We start from the raw sequence: 26,470 nt of genomic DNA on the forward strand, positions 1-26,470 counted from the left end.
TAAAACAGTCACTGTTAGTGTTTTGTCCTGTTGCTGCTGTGTTTGGTAAATGGTCCTAAACTTTAATTTCCCGATGAGGAAAATAGCTTTACAGGGTGTGGTAGTTTTTCCTGGTTATTTGCGCTCCCCAGGCTGCTAAAATACTGGGGACTTGGAAGGTGGGGCAGGTGGATTCCTGGAGCTCACTGGTCAGCCAGTCTAGACAAACTGGGGAACTCCACATTTAGTGTCTAAGAGTCAATGTGCAGAGCTACTGAGGCTTGGATTTCTGGACTCCACACCCACACTGCCGCCACCACCATGCACACAAAGGCTAACAGTTTGTGATACAGCCTGTGGGGAAAGAGGATGCAGCTATTACTGTCCCCGAAGGAATGTTATAAAACTAGAAATTGCTTCTAGACCCAGATTCTACCAAAATACAGAACACTGATGCTAAGGAAGAAAATGTGACAGGACCCAAAACCAGAAAAATATAAACAACAATAAAACTTAAACTAAGGAAATGTGAAAGGATTTTTAAAAACTGACATTTACGTTTGAAATGGTTAAAAAAAAAAGTGTTAAAATTTACTTCTAAATGTACTGATCAAGAAAACACAAGGAACCAAACTAGAAACAACACAGTTTTATAGATTTCTCTGTTGTTTTTCAATCCCCACCCCCCTATAATTTCACAACACAACTCTTAGGTAGCTTCTTTGGTTTCAACTTCTTTGGGCAACAGTGGGTCAGTCTTGAGCAGCAAACCCTCACTGGTTGAACTACGAAGGAAGGCACGTACCACAAACGGACCTAGAACAAAGCAAGATAAGAACCAGCTGTGACTTTCCAACTGCGACCCCATGGATCCCATGCACACATGCTTAGGAAAGCCTGTGGGACTCGAACTCTCCCCTAGAAAGCTCTGCACTGCTATGCTGGACAAACTCACTGCACTAGAGTCGTCCTTGTAAGGACACACTCACTAGTAATTCACTCCTTTTCCTCCAGAAGATGTTTACCCAGTATTTACTTATTGCAACATCAACAGCAAAGGAAGCAGGGTGATGTTTACATCTGATGGAAACACTCTAAACACTTATCTAAAACAGCCAGCACAGATGGTAACTTTGAGTACCAAACAGTTGATAAAATTCTCAAAATTAAAAGACTTTTTCTAAGAACCAAGTTAAGAGGCTTCATCTAAAATGACAAAAAGAGAAAAATAATTTTTAGAGAATGTACTGTCCATTATTCTCTAGCTAGCTCAGAAGATCAAAGTTCCCTATGGAATATAAGAATCTGTATACACATGGTGTCTTTGGCCATATTTTGGTGAAAGAATTAATAAATGGGATATTCAGTCACCAATGTGCTTAATTCTCAAGGTGGCCGAAGTAGCGCAGATGTGTTTTAATTGTCTTGGATACAGAACTAAACGCGTAAACTCCCTGCACGGGAACTGCACGGGCGCAGTCACTGGAGCATGCCGAGCTGTCTTCAGGCACCCACAGTGTGGGCTGTGTTTGGAGGGACACAGCCAATGCCAAAGACCCCAGGAGTAGCTTGTGTTCTGCTGCTACAGCGCCCGAGTTAGTGACCTTCCCCAGGATGTGAGAGTCACCCGTTCACGAGGACTCTCCTGCCACGACAGAAATCCCTACTTGCTGTTAGAAAACAAAGATTAAGAAGGCCAATTGGTTTCAAACTATTTTATAAATGACTTTCTTTCCTATGTAACACCACTGTCATTTTAAAGGAATTCGTTTTCTTTAAACCTTAATACATTTACCAGCAGAAATAATATGCAAATTTACAAAGGTCTGGGGGTATATATTCTTTATTACTGATAAAGAAGTCCCTCTCTAAAACCTTATGATTCATGAATAAAGTAATTAAGAATCCTTTGGAAAAATAAATTTTATTTTATTTATTTAATCCCTGAAGTACTATGGCTATAGTACTTGTATGTTGACTCTTTGAATAGTTTATATTTATACTATATTAATAGTTATAGTAAAGTACCACTCACTGGGGTATAAGGAAGTCTACCCTCACCCAGCTACTCACCCAGATTTAGTGGTCTGTGCCTACAGACTTCATTTATAACTGCTTGAAGATTGGCAGTTAATTGGTCACTTGGCATATCCAACTGAAAGAAACAGATAGATAGATATAACATGCATATAACAACGGGAACGTGAGGAGACACAAGTTTGGGGACTGCATCAGGATGACTCTAGATGGTGTCTTTATGGATTTATCTAATGCAATGGCCTACTGAGACACTCTACTGTAAAGACAAACAGAAAGAGCCCCGTAACTCTTTATACGTCAAGAGTGACTTTACAGAATATATCCTAATGGGCTATTTTTAAGTTTTCCCATTTGAGGTTGGACAATTTCCAAGTAAGTTCTCCAAAGTACACCCCAAATATACCTACTATTCATCCATCCTCAAGGATATTTTTTATTTATGTGGATATGCGGAGATGGGGGGGGTGGCTGCATCTGTGCACATGTGTGGGTAGAAGTCAGGGTCAGTGCTGAGTGTCCTCCTCTACTGCACTTCACCTTACTTTTTGAGACAGGCCTGAAGCTCATTGTTTGACTAGGCTGGCTGGCCACTGAGCTCCAGGGACTGCCTGTCTCTGTCTCCCCAGTGCCGGAGTCATAAACATGTCACACCATGCTTGAGAAGTCTATGTTACATTTCATATCAGCAAAATATACCCATGAACATGTCTGAAAAACCTTGCTCAAGGTCATGAAAATTTGCTCAAGAAAAAAAGCGCGCGCGCGCGCACACACACACACACACACACACACCCTGCTTTCAGGATCTTCAGGGATTTCTGAGAAAGGTGGAGAGAGAAGAAAAACTCCTGAAGAAACAGGACCCCTGGGCCACTGTAAGAGCCATTCATACTGGCTTGAGTTTGTCTATTTTGGAGGACTATGGATTACAGTAGCAAAAAATATCTCTACTTTTTGCAGAGAATGAAAATTAAAAAGCAAAACACAAATAAATGAATTTTAAATAATGCACACTCCTTCTGAAGTGGCCAGTCTCTGTGTTCTAAGTGTGATGTGAGCAACTAGAGACAGACTGTTTATTCAGAGATGTGACATTTACACTACTGTACAGGAATCACTCTCCGAGAGGGCTTGTCTGTTTATAGTTTTTGAGGTGAATCACTAGAAAATAGAAACTTTGACACCCCATTTTGCTAGCTCAATCTATTTTAATTCCAGTCTATAAAGCAAAGTCTCAGAGCTAAAAATTACCACTGACAAAGAACTAAATATTTCACTGTCACAAGACACACATTGCCAATAAACAGTATGTACCTTTATAAGAACAAAAACATACGCAGTTTTCCAGAATAACACTTTCACAAAAAAAACCCTTTTAAGTCAATAAAGAGCCTACAGTATCATACCTGATAAAATGATCTATGTGCACCATTGAGTTTAAAATAATTTTATCTCTATGAAACCTTAGAGGTCAGCTTATTTTTTAATGATTAGAGATTAAATGAGTAGCTATAGGATAAGCGTATTAGGAGACCTAAGTCCTGTAAAGACTGAAATGGTAACATGTCCATCTGAAAAGCTCTCTGATGTACCCTCATGCTTCTCTGATGAACAGATGCTGAGTAGTGTTTCTGTTGTCTAGAGTTATCATTTCATGACATAACCATTATATTATAGTGAGGTGGAAGAAAACTGTACATTCTACAGGAAAAGTTAGAATGACGTAAGTAATCCTTGAAGTACTTTAACATCCCATTGAAAGTATTAAAACCAGTTACTTATTGTCTGATTATTTCATACAATGTTATATTCACTTCTCCACGCCTCCTCTCTCTCCATATATATTATAAATCTGGGTTAGTGAGATGGCTCAGCAGGTAGACACTTATTTGCCAATCTGATGACCTAAGTTCAAATTCAAGACCCACATGGTGGAATAAGAGAACGGACTCCTACAGATAGTGTGCTATGGTGTGTTTGTGCCTACACACACACACACACACACACACACACACACACACACACACACTGCATAAATTAATGTAATAAAGTTTACAGATATTATTGCACCTTAAATAAAAGGAATTATTAAGTGTGATTACATTTTGACTTAAAAGTAGCTCAGCAGTTAAAGCACCAGCTGCTCTTCCAGAGGACCCAGCTTCAATTTCCAGCACACATATGGTGGCATACATCCATCCAGTTCCAGAGGATATGACGCCCTCTTCTGGCCTCCATAAGCACTGCATGCATGTTATACACAGACATACACGGAGGCAAAAAACAGAAACAACAACCAAATACCACATAAATGGAGTAGAAATAAATATTTTTTTAAGTGGTCAGCTTCTGTGACTGTAATGTTCTGATAGAGTTCTGATAACGTTCTATAATCTCCAGATGACTGATCACCTGTAACTGGGAACTGCAGAGGACTGATGCCTTGGATAAGCACTTTTCAACCATCTGACCCCCACACTTCCTCCAAATGCAAGATTCTAAAATGAAATCAAGTGTGGCTTAACAGAGCTTTACTTCCCATGAGCCACAGCAGTATAGACTGGGGAAAGGAAGGATAACTGCATGTCTCTACAGAACATTAAGAAAGCTCTAAGAACAATAATCGATTACATAACTCCATTTAAAGGGAACTTATTTTGGGTTAAGCTCTTAAGCTTCTCCATAGACAGACTCATTCATTTCTCCTAAGAACTCTGAAGCAGATGTTATTATATTACTCATTTACAATTAAAAACTGAGGGGTTGGGGATTTAGCTCAGTGGTAGAGCGCTTGCCTAGCAAGCACAAGACCCTGGGTTCGATTCTCAGCTCAAAAAAACTAAAAATAAAAACTGAGACCCAAAAAACATATCATCTATCCAAGAGCAAGCGTAAGTCAGGTGTGGAGGCACACTACATAGTGCCAGCCCTGGGGAGGCTGAGGCAACAGGATCAGTAACTTGAGGCCAGCCTGCTCCATATAGCAAATTCTACGTCATCCTGGGCTACATAGTGTGATCATGTTCCAAAAACAAAGTAAAACCAAACACCAAAAATGCACACATGTGAGAAGTGGCCCCAAAGTCACACATCTAAGCCTTATGGAATGCAGGTGAGTATGGAGGAAACCCCCTTCATTCCATCACTTGTGATCCTGACAGTTACACTGGGCCAGTGGTTTGAGAAGCAGATGAGTTTGGTGTCAGCCAAGAGGAGGGAAGAGGGAACTATGGGAGGCACCCAAAGGAAAAGAACATGCATTTAAGAGGGAAATTATTAATATTTGTCTCATCAATCCTTTACTGTTTTCCAGTTGTTTTGCTATTATCTCCACACAATTTAGAAAATGTCCATAACCTCCACTCCTTGTCAAGCAGCATGCTGGGAAGAAAGACCAAGAAGATGACTGGGAGACAGTATAGTCACTACGTGCCTCTCTAACAGATGAACAGCACCACAAGCACCAGAGGGGAAGATGTGACTGACGGCTCTTCCCAGCAGAGCTGAGTCTTAAAGGATGAAGAGTTCTGAAGAACAGGTGACAGGTCTGGAGACCAGACGACTGGAGAGGAAAGGGTGTAATGCTGATGGCATGCCCCTGAGCACAGGTGTGCAAATGGGGAGGACTATCACTCAAAAGGAGTTCACTAACACTTAGGGACAGTACCATTCCAAGTCCTCCTTTGTCACCAAGGAGTGACCTGGGTTTCCATGTGTATTTTCTACCTCGAGAATGCCAACTTCAACAAAACTGAACCAAATTACTACGTAGGCTCAACAAAGTAAATCCAGGGGCCAAACTTTTAAAACTGGTCTTCAGGTTATACCTATACTATATATAGGAAATAGAGAATTTGATATTAATAGAGCGGTTTGGGATTAGCTGCAAATAGATTTGCAGACTTCAGGGTTGATCTTACCAACAGTAAGATGTGACTTAATGTTTCGAAGCAGATGAATCACATATCTTATCTGCTTTAGAAAGAATTCTGGTGGAAGTACATAAAAACAGGACTTGGCACTTTCCCTGTAAGCTGTATGGACTCTGCTACAACTGCTTAAGGCTGCTGGGGCAAAACAGAAGTTAAACAATACATAACTGGTGCAGCTGTGTTCCAACAAAATTTTCTTTACAAGGACAGGTGGGGAGCTGGGTTTCACCCAGAGTCAGGCTTGCTGGACCGTGGCACCAGCTGAGAGACATTTAAGAAGTGACTGAGCAAAAGTAACCATTACTTCCTTCCAAAGCAAGAAAGGGTTTTGTTCATGCCATTTTACTTAAAAGAACACAACACTTTTTATCCAATAGACTTTTAGCTTATGATTATTATGTGTCTACTATGCAGATGAGGCAAAATGTTTTGTTTGGCTAAGAATTGCATTGCAATTTAAAAATAACAGGAGGGAAAATTCCTAGGAACAATTTCAACAGCTGTTGTAAATTTTATGCATGCATTTGAAACAAGTTCTTTATGGTTGATGACAGGGCCCAAATCTGGAAACAAAAATAGAAAATGAAGTCTTATATCCTACATAAAAGAAAGATACCAATAGTTAAGGCCACCTACTGTCTTCTCTATCGATTCAAAATAGACAGAAGCCGGGAGTGCAGCAGGAATCTTAAAGGTACTTGTGAATAAAATCAAACCTAAGCCGGGTATTGGGGTGAACACTGGAAGATCAGATAAGCAGAACAAGCCACAGCTACCTCACCTCATCAGTTCCTCCGATGATCCTGTTTCCTCAGACTGGAAGCCTCTCAGTTCTCATCCCAATGGTTCTCAGCTGAACCACTGCTCCAAAGCCTAAAAGCTTAACCAGTCAAATGCTTCTAGTTTCTGGCCATCACGCCTTATATATCTTTCTGCCTTCTACCATCACTCCCTGGGATTAAAGGCATGAGTCACCACATTTGGCTGTATCCTTGAACAGATGGATTTCTGCCTCTGGAATGCTAGGATTAAAGGTGTGTGCTACCACTGCCTATCCTCTATGTTTAATATTGTGGCTGTTCTGTCTCTGACCCCAGATAAGTTTATTAGGGTGCACAATATTTTGGGGAACACAATACACCACACAGAGATGGTAGGCTCCAGACACCTCACATGTGGAGACCAGGGACCCCTGTAAGAAGAAGCTGCTGGCAGACCCTGTGCTATGTGGAGTTCCAACCATTAAGAGATGGCCAGCAGGCACCAACAATCCAGTGATTGTAAACACTCCCAGGTAAGCACAAGCACCCAGCTTCCCCCCTTTACATTCTCTGCCAGAACTGTCTATACCCAGAATACAGAAGAATTAGGCCCCCAAATGGTGCTGGAAGCAAAGATAGCTTCGGCCCATGCACTCCTGGGTCTAGAGCAAGAGAAGGCTGAGAACCAAGTAACCCTCTCTACTTCGGACCACTAACGTCACAAACTGTAACTTGGACAAAAAAAAGTCTTTCTGGCTATGAAACTGGGATCAGAAACTGGGTTAACTGCCCTTTCAACCACGAACAGCCATTGGACCCATGGTATCTGCCTAACATGCTTGTATCCAACAGAGGGGAAGTTGTACTAAGCACAGCTGGAAGCAGTGACTGGGAAAAAAATAGTTCATGTTTTAACTTCAATAAATGTGGCCTTTTTTTAAATAAACAACTATGAATTTATACAGACACAGAATATATTCTGGGTGTATGAGAAATGTAAATTTATGTTCTTAGAAGCAATTTCATAGCAATGAGACATTAGCAGCAATCTAAATGCCCAACAAAAGGAATAAGGTTGAATAAATTATGATACATCTACACAAGAGACTATAAAACGGCTATTAAAATTCTTTGCAAGAATTTTTATGACACAGGAGAGGGCTTAAGACACTGTGTTAAGGATGCCAAACTCAGTATGTAACAAGAATACAGAAACTAAACTCGCACATGCATGGAGCATGGCGGCAGTGCAAAGTGCTCAGGTGTCATCAGCGAAGGCAGGGATTTTGAGATTTCTCTATACAGTCTTAGCGAGGCCAGTCAGGATTTTCCAAACACCTTTTTAGGTACATATATTCCTCCAATAAACAACCTGCTTTTGTTCAGCATTTAAGATTACAAACCCCAGACTGCAGAGGTGGCTCAGCAGTTAAAAGCACCTATCTTTCAGAGCACCCACATGGTGGCTTCCATCCTCTTCTGGCCTCCATACATATCATGTATGGATGCACTGTGCTACACACATGGAGGAACAACATTCATACACATAAAATAAAAATATATAAATATTTTTTTAAATTCCAAGATCAGGTCTGAGGGTGCAGCTCAATGGTAGAGCACTTGCCTAGCAAGTGTGAGGCCCAGATTCAATCCCAGCTCCTCAAAAAGTAGAAAATGAGCCGGGCAGCAGTGGCCACACCTTTAATCCCAGCACTCAGGAGGCAGAGCCAGGAGGATCTCTGTGAGTTCAAGGCCAGCCTGATCTACAGAGTGAGATCCAGGACAGGCACCAAAACTACAGAGAGAAACTCTGTCTCAAACAAACAAACAAACAAACAAAATAATAATAAAAAATAAAAGGTAATAAAATCAGCCCCTTTAAGATTCTGCATAAATTATAAGGTATACTTTACTTATTCATAAAGAAACAAAGTAAAGTAAAAATTATCCTTAATGTTGGTACTAATGGACAAACTCAAATGCCTACCTACCAAACATCAAAACTTGTAACAAGCTATGCTGCTACATTTTCATACTTTCAAAATTATGTATATTTTTGAAGTGAGAGGGAGCAGAGCTGGCCTTCTGGAGAGTACAGCTTTGTGAATTTTAGTAACAACCATACTAATACAGAATATAGAGGTCAAAGTGGAGAAAACCCTTCTTGTAATCCTTAAGAATACCTACCATACACCCCTAACTCCTGACAGCCACTACACTGTCAATACAGGTCTGCATTTTCAAAACTGCCGAACCAATAAAACAGTTTGTAAGTCATCACACAGGGACAAAACGAAACAGTTTGTAAGTCATCGCACAGGGACAAAATAAAACAGTTTGTAAGTCATCACACAGGGACAAAAAAAAAACAGTTTGTAAGTCAGCACACAGGGACAAAATAAAACAGTTTGTAAGTCAGCACACAGGAACTCCCCACGTCTCCTCCCAGCCCTGCAAACCCATGCTGCCGCCTCTGAATCGTTCTCTTCTGGCAGTTCACAAAGGTGGCATGAGACAATGTTTGTCTTTTGGCTACCTTATCTCACCTAGTGTGTCTTCAAGATTCAGATACGAGCATATGCCAGACCCTCCTTTGTTCAGATACTCGGATGCTCTGTTCTCTGCTCTCCGCTGATGGACCCTGGAGTCCTTTGCACCTTTAGGCTACTGTATCAGCATAGGTACACTTATAGTTTGAGTCTGTCTTTCTGTTGTTCTTACCACATATCTAGAGACAGCTGCAGCATACGGTAACTCTGCTTAGCCTTTCAAGGAACTGGTATATCATTGATGGAAACTGAAGCATTTCATATGCCCACTAGCAGTGTGTAAGAGCTCCAGTCTCTCCATTTTCACCAATACTTATTTTACACACACACACACACACACACACACACACACACACACACACACACACACAGAGAGAGAGAGAAAATAGCCATCCTAAATGGTGTGAACTGGTGTCTCCCTGTGATTTTAGCCTGTACTTTCCTGATGGCTTGCTGCTTTGTATGTCTTCATTGTTTTGGGCCATTTAAGTGTCTCCTTTGGAGAGAGATTTTTTTTTTTTTTTGGAGGGGGGACTTTATTATTATTTTTTTTTTTTAATTTTTTTTCACTTTTCTCTATTAAGAAATTTTCTACTCACTCCGTATGCTATCCACAGATTCCCCACTCCTCCCACCTCCCAGCGCTCTTTCCCAAGCCACCCCATATCCCCACATCCCCCAAATCGAGGTCTCCCATGAGGAGTCAGCACACTGAGCCTAGGCTGGTCCAAGCCCCTTCCCACTGCACCAAGGCTGTGCAAGGTGTCACACCACAGGCACCGGGTTCCAGAAGCCTGCCCATAGACCAGGGACAGATCCCGATCCCCCTGCCTGGGTGCTCCCCAAACAGTTCAAGCCAAACAACGGTCTTCCGTATCCAAAAGGCCTAGTCCAGTCCCATGGGGGCTCCGCAGCCACAGTCCACAGTTCATGGGCTTCCACTAGTGTGGCTGGCCAGAGAGATGTATTTGAAGGTTGGTTCACTTTAAAACTGAGTCACTTATGTTTTTATTATTTAGTGGCAAAATTCTCTCTCTGTATATATGACACTGCACACATGGAGGTCGCACTGAGCCGACAGTGTCAAGCTGGAATCTTTATAAAATCCACTTTGTCTTTCTTCCTCTGTTGCCTTCATTTTTGATGACTGTAAGTAACCTTCTGAGATTCATCTGAACATTTATTCCTAGCAACAGTTTATAACTTTGTATTGTTGAATAGGGTCCCATTGTATCAAAGTACCAGAGATGGTTTTAGTCCATCCAAACAGGACATGAGTTTACATTTATAGGCTGAGCATCCCTAGTCACAAAATCTAAAACATGGAGCTCAGGCCATGAATGCAATCAGAAGCACCACCTAAACCAGGCATGGTGATACATTCCTGGAGTCCCAGTACTCCAGAGATGGAGTCAGGAGAAGCAGGAGTCCAAAGCCAATCTCAGATGAAAAGGTGCTTTGAGGCCACTTTGGGCTACACACAAAAGACCCTGCCTCAAAAACAGTAAAATAAAATAAAAATTCTGAAATGCTCCCAAATCTTTTTCCATTTGAGAAAGATGGACACTCATGAGCTGGCATGGACTCATCCTGTGGCCTAGGCTGGTCTTAAGCTCTCAGAGATTCTTTTATTGTACCCTGCCTTCCGAGTGCTGGGATTACAGGTCATACACCATCACACCCAGCTAAAAAATCTGAAATAGAGCACCAAAATGATGCTTTAAATTTTGCAGTTTGGAATGTTCTAGATTTTCAGGTTATGGAAACTCACCTAGTAAAGTCTCCAAATATCCCAAACTTGCTAAAACAAAACAAGTAATGAAGCCACAGAAATAATGCTGGTTGTTAAGTATTTCCGGCAAGGGACACTTGGTCAGCATGTGAGTTTGAGTTAGAGTCTCTTGTCAAATGTTTTATTTCTGTGGGGTTAACCCCAGGCAGAAGAGCTGGGCTGTAGTACTGGTGCATGATTAGCTCTGTAAACCAACTGCACTACGCTGTTTTCCAGAGTGGGGGTCCTCTGCTATGAGCCTAGACTCGAAGTTCTAACCTCTCCACAAGCAGGTGCTGAGTTAATTTTCTGCAGGATGCTTCTTCCTTCCCTTCTGGGGCTCCAATGATAGGAAGCTGCCATCTTTTGTCACTGTCCCATAAGCTCTCCTTTTACTTATTTATTGTTCTTGTGAGGGGCGGTGCCTGCTTTCCAAACTGACTAATTTCTATGACCTATCTTCAAGTTCTCTGACTGTCATCTGCCATCTCCATGTTTGTCTTCAGGAGTTCATGTACAGCCTGTGGGTGCACTCATGTCCCCTGCCTTAAGTCAGGCTCTGCTGAGACCTGGCCTGATCCAAGGGAAGGAGACATGTAAGACACACTGTCAGCTTGGTACTTCTCCTTCAGGGCTCCTCCAAACTGCTACTGTGTCCTCTTCATAGCCCTCAGCCAGGCACACCACACATTGTCCGGCTTTTCTCATAGCTGCATTCAGTGGGAAAGGCAGAATGTATACTACAATTGCACCATCCTAGACTTCTGTGTATGCATCTAGTACTGTAGAGTTGACAAACATTTTCAGTAAAGGGCTGGATCACATTTCACTATTCAGGCTTTCGGTTTTAAAGGTCATATATGAGTATTAGTTTTGAATTTGTTAAAATTTTTAAATTTATTTTATTTTATAAATTATGTGTAAATTGTGTGTTTGTGTGGCTATGTGCATGTGAGTATGGGTGCCCCTGGAGACCAGAGGCATCAGATCTTGGGAGTTGGAGTTACTGGCAGTTTTGAGTACCTAAAGTAGGTGCTGGGATCTTGGGTGAATATAGTGTCTCCTCTGTCTTAGCACCACACCCTTGGAGATCTCTGATCTACTACTGACACATTCCACCTCCTATTGACACGCTCCACCTCCTGTATTTTACATTCTCCAGAACATCATCTTCTATTTATAATCCCCTCATTTATGACACACTGTACTACACAAAAAAAACCATACAAGCAAAAGTTAATTGGCTGGACAGAATGAGGGAAAGAAGAGGATGTGGCCATGAGCCACAAGCCTCTCCTTCACTGAGACATCTGCCAGTATCTAACAAATACTAGTCTTTGTCATCCACTATGTTAATCCATGGACGCAGGCGGTGTAAAGTAAACCTTGTCTAACTGCCCTGCAACTCACTTTCGCTGTTCTACGCCATCACTGTCCTGAGAACTCTCATTCAACACAATATCTAACTACGTTCATGCCCTCCCTCACACTAGTTTATTTTTGTTATATTACACTTCAGCTTTTATCAAATGCCAGGCTGAGAACATTTTTGCCTCAAGACAGCCTACTATTGTATAAACAAGTAGAGTGATACCCATGAATGGACCATGTCTACAACTTCAAACATGTCTTCAACTTTAAAAAGAACACAAAAAATAGCACATCAAAGGTACTACCTCTATACTACACAGTTCAAAGCTCCAAATATATCTGAAATCCAGACAAGACATACTAGTTAAACCAGGGTTGGACACGCTCTGTGTAAACAGATTTCAGTTGTGGGCCCCCTTTCTTCTTTCACAGAAAGCAAGCTTAGGTTTGATTGCCCATAACATTATTGTTTATAATGCTTCAAAATTAGGTATTTATGTGACTGTAAAGGGTTAATGAAGTTGTTTTGCTTCAGTGTTATAATTTAATGTCAGAACTAAACTATTATATAAATAAATGCATTAAAGCATATTCTTCATAATTTAAACCATTTCTAGTAGTTTTTGTAATTTATTCTCAAAATACTCTGAATTTTGTGTTCGAATCATACATCAATAAGTTAATTAAATGTAACTTTTAGCATATAAATACAATGGCATTCATATTTTGGAATAGGTACTTTCTTTTTGTTTTTTGAGGCCAAGTCTCATTCTGTAGCCCTGGCTGTGCAGAAGCTTGTGATTCTCGTCTATTAACCCCTCAAGTGTTCGGACTGCAGGCATGCACCAGCATGGCCAGCTCAGGCAATTCCTTAATAATACTGTTTTCTATTATAGACTTGATTTCATATGCATGTGTATGTATATGCAGGAGCATGTGTACATAGGGGCCCATGTGTGGAGGCCAGAGGTCAGTGTTGGGCGTCTCTTTTAATCATGTTCCACCTTATTTTTGAAACAGTCTCTTACTGAACCTGGAGCTCAACAATTTGGCAAGAGTAGGAAGCCAGAGCCTTAGGATCCCCCAGTCTCCAGCTCCCCAGTGCTAGGATTACAGGCACTATCATCGTACCACTATGTCAGGCTTTTCCATGGGTACTGGGGATCTGAACCCAGGTCATCATGCTTACACAACAAACATTTACCACCTGAGTCATCTCCTAGACCCCTGACTTAGCTTGATCTCACAGAACACTAGCAGGAGTCTGTCTAGTGATCTAAGAACCATGGGAAAAGTACAATAGCTACAGGAATAAACACACATGGTATTATTGTAATCAAAGCTGGTTAAACAGCATGGTACCAAGAGGCAAGATAACTATGAAGTAATACAAACTTTATATTACTTCATATGCACTTCCCCACAAATTTAATTCTTTTTGGTCCTCCTGGCATGCTGTTAGACAATCAAAACACAGGGAACAGTATAGAAAAAAAAAAAAAAAAGTAGGCCGGGAGGTGGTGGCACACGCCTTTAATCCCAGCACTCGGGAGGCAGAGCCAGGCGAGGATCTCTGTGAGTTCGAGACCAGCCTGGGCTACCAAGTGAGTTCCAGGAAAGGAGCAAAGCTACAAAGGGAAACCTTGTCTCGAAAAACAACCACAACAACAACAAAAAAAAAAAAAAAAAAAAAAAAAGGAGAAAGATAATAAGAAAACAAAAATTCAAAAGGTTATTAAAAGTGGAAAAAACTGATCCAGAGGGCCTGGTCCAGTTCCATGGGGGCTCCTCGGCTATTGGGTCATAGTTCATGTGTTTCAACTAGTATGGTTATTTGTCCCTGTGCTTTTTCCAGTCATGGTCTCAACATCTCTCGCTCATACAATCCCTCCCCTCTCACGCTGACTGGACTCCTGGAGCTCTGCCTGGCCTTGGATCCCTGCATCCACTTCCATCAGTCATTGGATGAGAGTTCCAGCACGACAGTCAGGGTGTTTGGCCATCTGATCACCAGACTAGGTCAGCTCGGGCTTTCTCTCAACCATTACCAGTAGTCTACAGTGGATGTATCATTGTGGATTTCTGGGGACCTCTCTAGCACTGTTTGGGAGGCCCCCAGGCAGTGGGACCAGGACCTGTCCTTAGTGCATGAGCTGGCTTTTTGGAGCCTGGGGCCTATGCAGGGACACTTTGCTCAGCCTGGGTGAAGGGAGGAGGGGACTGGACCTGCCTCAACTGAATCTACCAGGCTGAGCTGAATCCCCAGGGGAGTTCTTGACCTGGAGGAGGTGGGAATGGGGGGTGGATTGGGGGGGGGGGGGCAAGAGGAGGGAGGACAGGGGAATCTGTGGCTGATATGTCAAATAATTCTCAGAGTATTAGAGATGAGTAACTATCTCTTTTCTGGAGATGAAAACAGAGTAAAGTTACTATAAATGTTCAAAATACAAAGGCAGCCAGTGTAAAAGTAGTCGGATGCCTTACTATATATACTATTAACATTAAACCAAACTTCTTTTGGTCTCCTCTGAGCCAGAGGATGAGGCCTTACTATCCATCCTGGGAACCAAGACAAGGAACAGGGGTAGAGGGGTAAGGAAGAGGGACCTCTCAGCATTCCATACATATGAGAGATGCACATGAGGGCTATGGTCAGGGTTCATACATTCCATATATATGGGATATGCACATGAGGGCTATGGTCAGGGTTCATACATTCCATATATATGGGATAAGCACATGAGGGCTATGGTCAGGGTTCATACATTCCATACATATGGGATACACACATGAGGGCTATACACATTCCATACATATGGGATACACACATGAGGGCTATGGTCAAGGTTCACACATTCCATATATATGGGATAAGCACATGAGGGCTATGGTCAAGGTTCACACATTCCATACATATGAGAGATGCACATGAGGGCTATGGTCAGGGTTCACACATTCCATACATATGAGAGATGCACATGAGGGCTATGGTCAGGGTTCATACATTCCATACATATGGGATACGCACATGAGGGCTATGGTCAGGGTTCACACATTCCATATATATGGGATAAGCATGTGAGAATTACAATCAGGGTTCATACATACCATCAAGACAGTTTTGTGGTTTTGTTTTGTTTTGTTTTTACCTATTTTACTGATGGATTTACCTCTACTATGTATACACCTGATATACAGTAGTCATGCAATATTCAGCAAATTGATGAATGAGCCATGAATCTCTGAGTCATGACTAACACAACCACTTAGTCAAGAGGAATATACAAATATATATTCAAATGCTCTGCATGCCATCGGAAGTCCACTGTTTTCCCCAAAATGTTTACTAAGGTCAAAAGCCACAATGGATGGGCCCTCCCCCATCAATCACTAATTAAGAAAATGTCCTACAGCAGGATCTCATGGAGGCATTTTCTGAATTGAGGTTCCCTCCTTTCAGATAACTGTAGCTTGTGTCAAGGTGACATAAAACTATCCAGCATAGGACTGGAGAGATGGGCAAGCAACTGGGAGGATTTACTGTCCTCGCAGAGGACTTGAGTTTGGTTCCCACATACTGGGTCATAATTGCCTATAATTCCACTGGAGATCTTCTGGCCCTACAGGTGCTTCCATTCACATGGTGCACATACATGTGCTCAGGCACATGCATAGACACATACAACACTGTTTTTAAAGATTTATTTTATTTTTTTATGTGTATGGATGGATGTGGATGGATGTGCAGGGGCCTAAGAAGGCCAGAAAGGGGCAATCCAGGGAGGTGGAGGCAGGTGCGTGTCACCCTATATGGATGCTGAGAACCAAACTTAAATCCTCTGGAAGAACAGCGTGTCTCTAACCACTGAGCCATTCTCTTCAAGAATGTGACACACATTCTTAAAGTATACAGTTTAGTTTTGATATACATTTACATTCATGGAACCACCACTAGTCAAGATAATTAATTGCTTCCAAAATTCATTATGTGGCTTTGTAATTCCCACTTCCTGCTCCTCCTCACCCATCTGTCCCCAAGACAACCACTAGTCATTTTTTCTACCAAATAAGTTAGCTAACATTTGCTAGAATTTTATATAAATAGAATCATACAATATGAACTCCCCCGTTCCTGCTTCTTTCACTCAGCATACATTAGCATATATGGAGTTTATTTATTGCTTTTGTTTATATGTGTCCTGTCATGGACATTAAAATGTTTCCAATTTAGAGATACTGTAAACACATCTGTTTCAAAATCTCTGTTTAAACATGTTTCCATTTCTCCTGAATACTGGCTGAAGTGGAACAGCAGAGTGAAGTGGTAGGAGCAAGTTCAGCGTTGTCACAAGTCGCCAAATTGCTTGCCAATGAGGCTGCATCACTTAAAAAACGGAATTTCCCCACAAACAGTGTGTAAGTGGTCGGTCCATTATGTCATCACCAACACCTGCTGTGGGTATGGGGGGAGCTTTATCCATCCAGTAGATGTGTAGTGCTTGCTCCTTGTGTTTTAATTCACATTGTTCTGTGACTAAAGATGACGACCATCGGGCTGGAGAGATGGCTCAGAGGTTAAGAGCACTGACTGCTCTTCCAGAGGTCCTGAGTTCAATTCCCAGCAACCACATGGTGGCTCACAACCATCTGTAATGAGATCTGGTGCCCTCTTCTGGCCTGCAGTCATACATGCTGTATACATAATACATAAATAAATCTTTATAAAAAAAATGACGACCATCCTGCCATGTTCATCATCTGCCCTATCTCTTTTAAGTGTTCAAATATTGTTGTTCGAATCTTAGATGGTCTTGTAACAAAAAACCCACAGCCAGATATCAGGGTGAAAGCTGAAAGATCAGAGAAGCAGAACAGCCAGCCACTAGTTCTTACTTCTATGAAATCTTCAGCCTAAAGAAAGTGAGTTCCTATTTCCTCACACCATATATGCCTTTCTCTGCCCAGCCATCACGTCCTGGGATTAAAGGCATGTGCCACCACTGCCTGGCTCTGGTTCCAGTGTGGCCTTAAACTCACGGAGATCTGTCTGAGTGATAGGATTAAGGGTGCGTGCCACCACTGCCTGACCTTTATGTCTAATCTAGTGGCTGGCTCTGTCCTTTGATCCTCAGGCAAGTTTATTAGGGTACACAATATATCACGACAAAATATTCTTCCAATGTAAAGATACTGGGTAGTTTAAAGAGCTTAGGAAGGCTTTTATGTATTCAGGATTTACCAGACATGACTTCAAATATTTTTTACAATCCATAATCAAAAAACATATAAGAGAAGTATGTGAACAACTGATTTTCAATCAATTTAAAACACTTGAAAAAAATACTTTTTCCAAGAAAAGTCACCAAAAACAGTTGGATATTTGTCTGCAATAAATCAACATCCATCCTCATTTCAAAGCACATGCAATATCTATGAAATGATGGGTTTCAGTTCATTAATATACTGAACTAGACTAACTATTAAATGTTAAGCCAATCTTGAATTCCTAAAATAGCTGTTTGGTCACTCCCATAGTTTAAACAGGGTTAGTCCCCTCCAAAACTCATGTAGAAATTTGATTGCCCCTGTGTCAGTGCTGGGCAGTGGGTCCTGTGAAGGTAGGTTAAGAGAGGTAATTGTCTTACAGGGTAAGGGTAGATTCATTCTCCAGACAACATGTTGTTATAAGGCAAGGCACCTTCTCCTGTCTTGCCTCCAGCACAGCTTGTATAGCCTTCCATTCTTCTGCTATGACATGATGTAGCATGAAGTTCTCCCCACATACCAAGACCATACTCTTGGACTTTGCCACCTCCAGAACCATACACTGACAAAAACCTCTACATTTTTTATATCACCTGGTTTTAGGCATTCTGCTACAGTAATAGAAAATGGACATAGGCGGTCAAAATATTTGTTAAATGTGGGTTAAATTTTATGTCTATAATCATAAATGATATTACATTATAGTATTCTTTGTCTAGTTTTGATTTCCAGATACTTCTCCCTGTTTTAGGTAGAAAGGTAAATCATGTCTCTGTTATTCCACCTTAGCCAGAAGTATTCTGCTACCTAGCTATTGTTATTATCACATTTACTACTTCCTAGCCAAAGTAGAACTTAACCATAACTATCATTTTGTATACAGAGAACAGGAAATAAGGAAAAAACAAAGGCCCAGAATGCAACAAAATACAGGTGCTACTGTTACATCAAAAGCATGAAATGAGATTTGAAGCACAACAATATGAGTCTAAAATCACTCCACTAATCTTCCACTGTATCAAAGCATTTCAGCAGTATTTAGCAGATTTTCTTTAAACACATCTATTTTTTTTCTAAGCGTGACAAAAAGCTTCCAAAAGAATCTCACAGTCTAATTCAGGGCCCATATTTTAATCACTATGTTATCTCAAGAAAGAAAAGAAAAGAATGAGACACTATAGTTTCTTACACTTTAGAACTATTAAACTGTTAACTACAGAATATACTGAAAATACATCCTAAGAAGAAAGCAGATTTAATCCAGCTAGGAAGAGGTTTTAAGGCTATTTTATTATCCTCAAAGACAAACAATAACAACAGTGGTAATGGATGCTACCATTTTAAAATTGTACGTTAATAGACATTATTATACTATACAGACAAGGACATTGAAACACAACATTGAGAAACTTGCCTAAGTCTGCCTTACACCCTTACACAGCATGCCAAGTATCAGACACGTCACTGCAGCCCAGAGTCTCTGGAGTTTTGCATCTGGGCTCCTGTTTGTTTGTGTTTGGATTACAACACTATCAACCTTAAGAAACAGGAAGCACTGCCAAGGGCCTTTGGGAACCATGAAATTTCAACATCAGAGTCTAGCAGAGCTCAGGCCACGCAATGAGAGCTGAGCCTTGAAGATAATGTGACAATCGGGACTTACCAATGGCTGCACAGATCTGCTCTGCTTCCTTTCTAAGGCAAGTGTTCCCACTGTAAACAGGTAGAGTGCCTTGTCTAGATAATCTACAGCGGCCGTGGTTCACTTAGCTTGGACTACCAACTATTGGCTAGGATGTGAAATTCCTCCTTAGAGTAAACAAGAGGAGAAAAAGAAAACCTAACAGCTATTCAAATTATGCTAACCCTGTGAGCAAAGTACAGAGTACAGAGCTCACAAGCTAATGTTCAAATAACTATTTATTTCCCTCATTTTAGCTATGAGACCTTGAAAAGGTTTTCAACCTTGTGGCCTTCTGAACTTTCATCTATAAAATGGAGGTGATAGTTTTACCTCTTCTGTGCTTGAGTTCTATCTGACACATGGACAACACAATCCCTGAACCTGAGGCTCAGGAATCATTGCAGAATATGGGGTGAAGGATCGTAAGAGCCAGAGGCACAGGAAGTTTGCTGTGAGACTGTGTCTCCTAGAAATGTCAGAGGAGCTATATACCTGTGAAGTCTCACCAACATGGCTGCCTAAACATGACCTGAAAAAGGATGACATCAATAGACATGCTAGCGTGGAATGGGAAAAGCTCATGAAGCCTTCATACTATACAAAGAACTACAGGCAATTAATGCTAAGGGTGGGAGAAACAGTCTTCCCCAGAGAAGAGCACACCAACTGATTACTCAATAACCAAATAGTCAGCCCTGGAAACATATACATATAAGTAACATCATATGGACTGAGCAGGTTGTACTTATATATTTAGGAATATACATGCACTCATGCATTTGTATGCACTAGTGCATACACATGCATGTACACACACACACACACACACACACACACACACACACACACACACACAGGCCATGAATTTGGAAGAGAGTAGAGAGTTGAAAGTAGTACATGTGCAGGCTTCAGGGAGGAAAAGGAAAGGGAAAATTATGAAATTATATTATAATCTCAAAAAATTGAAAAATTATTAGAAATAAAACTCAATAAGAGGAGGGCAGCGGTGGAGCATGCCTTTAATCCCAGCACTCGGGAGGCAGACCCAGCCTGGTCTACAGAGCAAGATCCAGGACAGGCACCAAAACTACACAGAGAAACCCTGTCTCTAAAGGAAAAAAAAATGAAAACAAACAAACAAACAAACAAACAAACAAAACCTCAACAAGAAGATTTAACAAGCAAAATCATTTAGAATAGCACCAGACACTTGGAAGGCATTAAATTTTGTTATCAATAAAATACTACTATTCCTTTACAGATTCTTCAGTACAAAGAACAGTTGCAAATAACATAATAATAACTCTAATGTTCCAAATGCTTATTTATTTAAAAACACAGCTCTATAACTCTAACACACCTATATTAATGCCCTAAAAATGGTATTTGAGACTGACATCCAGAATGTTCCGTAATTGTGTAAAATACCAGACACAATTAGTTGAAATAAGGCAAATTAATCCATTATGTGGTGTATATATATATATATATTATGTTAAATATATATATGCTCAGCAATATATAAGGATATATAACATTCAAGCCTTATAACTCTGAAAAAACTTAAATGTTAAATGACAAAAAAACTTGTATGTTAGAACAGACAAATTAGGCAAAAAGCAAGTAAATGCCAGTGAGCAGCACATAACACAGGAAGAAGTTCTCTTAAGTTTTTACATTTTGTGTGTGTGTGTGTGTGTGTGTGTGTGTGTGTGTGTGTGTTTGTGTGTATAAACAAACACATGTGAGCATGCATGCATCTGTGCTACAGCGGGCTCTGGAGGAAGACACCCACCCTCAAGTATCATTAAAGACGGTAAGCTCAACTTACAGAATACGGTTCTTTACATGCGTATTTGATGACAGCTCAAAGGCAAGTTGAAATGTCAGGAGTGCTATTTATGGGGCATCTGAACAAAGAGACGCAACTATAACTCACTGTTGCTATTTTGGTGCTGAGAAAATTCGGCCTTTCTTCATCTACCATAATTTCATGTCCAGTTTTAAATAGTTCAAGCATTTTGGGGATGTCACGACCAATGGAATCTGGTTAGAAAAATCAGAAAAATCCAAAATGATTACAGCATCTAAACAATTATTAAAATTAATGACTGAAATAAACATGAGTCCCATGTGAAAAACCAGCAACTAAGCTGTGGCACACAGACACCAGGGTGTTGCTCTGGTCCCCTTTTCTTGGGTGATCTCTTCCCACTGGATGCGGATGAGGCCTGCAACCTTCTTTCAACCAAGAGACAGAATGATGTGCACAAAACCGCATCAGAGAACACTACAATGCCTCTTCTGAAGGAAATTCTCTTTCTTATTGGCTTTGAAGAAGCTACAATGGATGTGCTAACACATGGAGAGGACGCAGAGCAAGGAACTCCAAAATCAGCAAGAATAATGGCGCTGTCAGCCCAGCAGCAGCCTGCAAACAACAGACTTCTGTGCCAACAACCATGGGGTCTGGAGGTCAAGTCTCAGTCCAGCTGGGAAGAACCAACTCCCCAGAACTGACCCTGACCTCTGCACATGCACACAAGCCTGCCCTCTATCATGCACACACAAACACACAAACACAGTTTTAAAAAGTTTTAGTATGAAATGTTAAAGTATACCATATTTTTAAAAAAAAATTTATTGAAAAGTGAGGTAATTTTCACACAATATATTCTGATCAAGGTTTCTTCTTTCTCATCTCTTCCCAGATCCCTCCCACCTCCCCATTCTTCAAACTCCTCCCACCAAAAAAAAAAACAACCAAACAGGCAAATAAAAACAGACGAACAAGGATAAAAACAAATGAACAAACTAACAAACAGACGAAAAAAGAAACTAAGAAATAGCAGAAGAAACACATGCGCGTGCACACACACACACACACACACAAAATTGGAAACCATAACAGACAATCAAAAAAATCAGTAAGTTTAAAAAAGGAAAAAGAGCAGTACGATGGGAAGAAAAATACCTTTGAGTTCATTTTACTGCTGGGCATGGGGCCTGCCCTGAAGTGTGGTTTGTATACCCAGGGAGACTCCCTTGGACAAACTCTTACTTCCTCTGTTAATTGGGGATAGCTTCTTGGCTGGAACTAGAAAGGGATGTGCTTTCCACTATCTCCTCATCTTTGTTCCTTTGTTCCTCTTATACACCTGTTCTTTGTTTTCAACAAGCAAAAATCACGTCTCTTTTATTCCATATTTAGATTTAAGCTATACAATACACCTTTTACACATGCTCTGGAGATTACAATGATCACCTTTTTTAAAATCATAAACTACTTCATGTTAATACACAATACTTATCAGCTAATCTCTTTTCCTCTGCCATCTTATGTTGTGATAACTGTCACGTCTCATTTACTTCCTATGTATCTGTCTTTAAAACAATATTCACTCTACTTCAAATGACCCAAATTAGAGAATCATTCCAGATGCCTTTACACTTCCTATTGAATCGGAAGTTGTTGATTCCACCTCTTCGGACATCCCTCAAGAACCTGTTTCTGTCTTCACTGCTGTTGCCCAAGTGACCTTCCTCTGTTATCTGAACTACTCCAACAGCCTCTGCAGTATTCTGTTTAAGCTTCTATACCTTCACATCCACCCTACGACTTAGATGCCCACAGAGTATTCATTCTAATAAGAAAACCATATCTCGTGATTCTGAATTAGGTTTTCAATGGTTCTCAGCTACAAAGAGGATAAAATCTAATCTCTGTGGAATGGCACAAAAAGACCCCATTGATTGGCCCACTGCCTATCACTGTCTAACCCCATTAACTACCACTATCTGATAACACTCCACATCCACATGACAGAAAGTGGCTTAAAACTTCCTGAATACACTCACTCTTGCTTGCCTTTTTCTTCTATATTAATGAAACCATTTCTTCTGCTTAGAAAATAGTCCACACGTTAGGCATTCACAGTTCATGTCTCAACTGCTATCTTCTTTAATTTGATTCTAGGAAGCAGTTACTTATTCTCATAAGCATGCTCTGTATTTGCCGATACGCACAGCACTGTAACACTTAGCTTTATTCTTCTCTGTCTCTTCTGTCAATAGTGAACCATCAGCTGGACGGCGGTGCCACACCTTGAATCTCAGCATTGTTGAGGCAGAGGCAGGTGGGTCTCTGTGAGTTCAAGGCCAACTTAGTTTACAGAAGCGAGATCTAGGAAAGTCAGCACTACACAAAGAAATGCTGCCTCGAAACCAAACAAACAAACAAATGTAAACTGCCTTTTAGTCTTTCAATTTTCAGAACATGGTTGGCACTCAGTAATTACCCACTTGTATCACAAAGGGATCATAATGGTAGAATTGGCATATGGAAGCATAGTAAGTTCTCCTAAAGCAATTGTGTAAATGACTAGCCACTTTTAGGATTCTTAGGAAGTTGGTCTACGCTCACTATGAACTTTTTTAGATCCAGTTTGTGCTAAGCACTGCTTATATATCAAAAGAAATGACTGGGCATTTGTTGGCATGAAACCCATTTTGTCAATAAGAATCAATGGTCCTCAGTAGCCTGTCGCCTGCACTTCCTTGTTACAGAGTTCGATTAAGGCCCTGACCTCCACTTTCTTTCTGTGCTTTACACTCTTCTATTTTCCTCCTTGCCTTTCTCTCCCTCTAACACTCTCTACTGCTGCCATAATAAGCCCACTTCAGCCTGTCAGTCTAGTGTGTCTGTTTGTCTGTCTGTTTGTTTCGAGACAGGGTTTCTCTGTGTAGTTTTGTGCCTTTCCTGGATCTTGCTCTATAGACCAGGCTGGCCTTGAACTCACAGAAATCCGCCTGGCTCTCCCTCCCAAGTGCTGGGATTAAAGGCGTGCGCCACCACTGCCCGGCTAGTATATCTTTTTTATCCTTTACCAGGAAAACAAAAAAGCAAGGAAGGAAGAGAGGGAGGGAGGGAGGGAGGGAGGGAGGGAGGAAGGAAGGAAGGAAGGAAGGAAGGAAGGAAGGAAGGAAGGAAGGGAGGAAGGAAGGAAGGAAGGAAGCTAGTTACAACTGAACGTGCTCGAGTGTTAGGAGACTGTGCAGATGCAGACTGGCGTTGAGTCTGGGGAGGCGACGCTCTGTGGCTGGAACCGTGAGCACCATCGTGGATAACTGTGAGAGGAGGCTGGAAGGAGACTGGTACTTGGTTAGGAAGTGGAGGCAACCAAGCACTGCAGAACTAATTGGCCAACAGGGCGGCTCAACCAAAGCAAGGCTTGAATGGCAGGGAAGTGCTCTCTATTAGACTAGACAAATCTGGGTGTGGTGAAGTGCTGATGTTCAGCTGGTTTTTCTAATTGCCGAAAGTAAAGCGCCTGGTTCCAAGACATCAAAGACTTTCCCTCCTTGTTAAAAGCCATCACACATCCAGTGGGCACAACCAGGTGCTCAATTAGTATAAACACAATTATATTTAAATGTATAAATTATACTTAACCCATGGTTCAGTGGAGTTATTAACTCTGTAGCTTCTTTCAACTGAATCCTGCATTAAATGGTCATTAGTTGCACAAACATTTGTAGAGTGACTATCCTGAGCCAGATACCATGCTAGGTCACAAGACAATAGAAACAGATAAGATGAAGGTATCTTTCTTCTAATAGCAGAAATTGAACACATACTAAAGAAAAAAAGGAAAAGAAGCTGCTGCTGCTGCTGCTGCTGCTGCTGCTGCTGCTGCTGCTGCTGCTATGTGTGGTAAGTCCTATAAAGAATACAGAGACTCGATAACAAAAACTATAGATAATGGAAAGTTGAGAGGAATGCTTTCCACTGGATGGTCATGGTTGGCCTGTTCAAATGGTATCTGAATAAGAAAGGGGGGCAATAAAGAACCTTGGAGACAGACACAAAAAATAAATCAATCCAAGACCCAAGAAAGTAAAGAAAGAACTCAGTATGTACTTATGTGAGAAACAGCACAGCAGATCCTATGGCTGACATAAAGGAAACAAAGTTAACATCAGGATTATCCATAAGACACTCATGATTAATCTATTATTATAATAGTACTTAATCAGTAATGGATTTTTTTCATATACCAATAGCATTTAAACTAGAATGGGGGGATTGAAAATTGTTTTTGCATTTTTCCTCATATAACCTAAGAGTTCAATTTCAGTAACAGAAGCAATACTTGGAAGCAGAAAATGCTATTTCAAGACCTGAACAGTACTTTAAATTTTCATTAATTTTAGCATTTATGAGTCTTACGTCTGATTCAACCACCTCTGGTGGTTTGGGAAAAAAAAATGGATCCCAAAGGAAATGGCACTATTAGGAGGTGTGGCATTGTTGGAGTAGGTGTGGTCTTGAAAGAGGAAGTATGTCATTGTGAGTCTCATATACACTAAAGCCACACCTAGTGTCTTAGACCACTTCCTATTGCCTGTGAGTCAAGATAAAAGAACTCTCAACTCCTTTTCTAGATCCATGTCTGCCTGCATGCTGCCTTGTTTCCCACCATGATAATGGACTAAACCTCTGAAACTGTAAGCCACCCCCAATTAAATGGGAGCAGCTGTGGTCACCGTGTCTCTTCACAGCAATGAAAACCCTAACTAACACAGAAATTGGTGGGAGGGACTGGGTATTGCTGTGATAGGCCAGTCCATGTTTTTGTTTGGAGAAATTGGGACTTTGGTACTCTGGGCTAGGAAAGCAGTGGAATGCTTTACGCACTGCTTAATGTGCCATAATAACAGGAGCATGGAAGACTGTGGTGCTGATAATGATTTGAACTGTGGGAGGCTGGCTCAAGAGGTTTCAGAGGAAAAGAATTTTTGTATGTTGCCTAGAGATCTTTCTTGTAATATTTTGGGGAAGAAAGTGGCTGCTTTTGCCCTTGTCTAAAGAGTCTGCCTGAGGCTAAAGTGAAGAGATTTGGATTAATTCTATTGATGGAAATCTCAAAACAGCCTAGTACAGGCTCTGCTGTATGGTTATAAGTATTAACTCCAATGAAGATTTGTAATGAAAAGGACCAAGCTGAGCAGGGTAAATATTACAAAATGTAAAATTTGAGGAGAAAAAGCACCAGGAAGTAGAATGAAGCTAAGTCCTGTGTTCAAAGAGATAAACAGATTAAGAAACAGAATAAAGG

General features: G+C 41.0%; 1 protein-coding gene across 1 annotated transcript in view; it reads right to left on the reverse strand.

The window, feature by feature from the left end:
* Positions 1 to 613: 613 nt before the first annotated feature.
* Mrpl1 (mitochondrial ribosomal protein L1) overlaps positions 614 to 26,470 on the reverse strand; it is a 58,508-nt gene continuing 32,651 nt past the window's right edge. The window contains exons 7-9 of the mRNA XM_036201077.1: positions 21,292 to 21,398; positions 2,053 to 2,134; positions 614 to 795 (exon numbers count right to left, since the gene is read on the reverse strand). Of these exons, the coding sequence (XP_036056970.1) occupies positions 689 to 795; positions 2,053 to 2,134; positions 21,292 to 21,398 (296 nt within the window). The 3' untranslated portion in view covers positions 614 to 688. The remainder of the gene's footprint in view (positions 796 to 2,052; positions 2,135 to 21,291; positions 21,399 to 26,470) is intronic.

This window comes from Onychomys torridus, chromosome 10 (assembly GCF_903995425.1).
Source record: "Onychomys torridus chromosome 10, mOncTor1.1, whole genome shotgun sequence".
Lineage (NCBI taxonomy): Eukaryota > Metazoa > Chordata > Mammalia > Rodentia > Cricetidae > Onychomys > Onychomys torridus.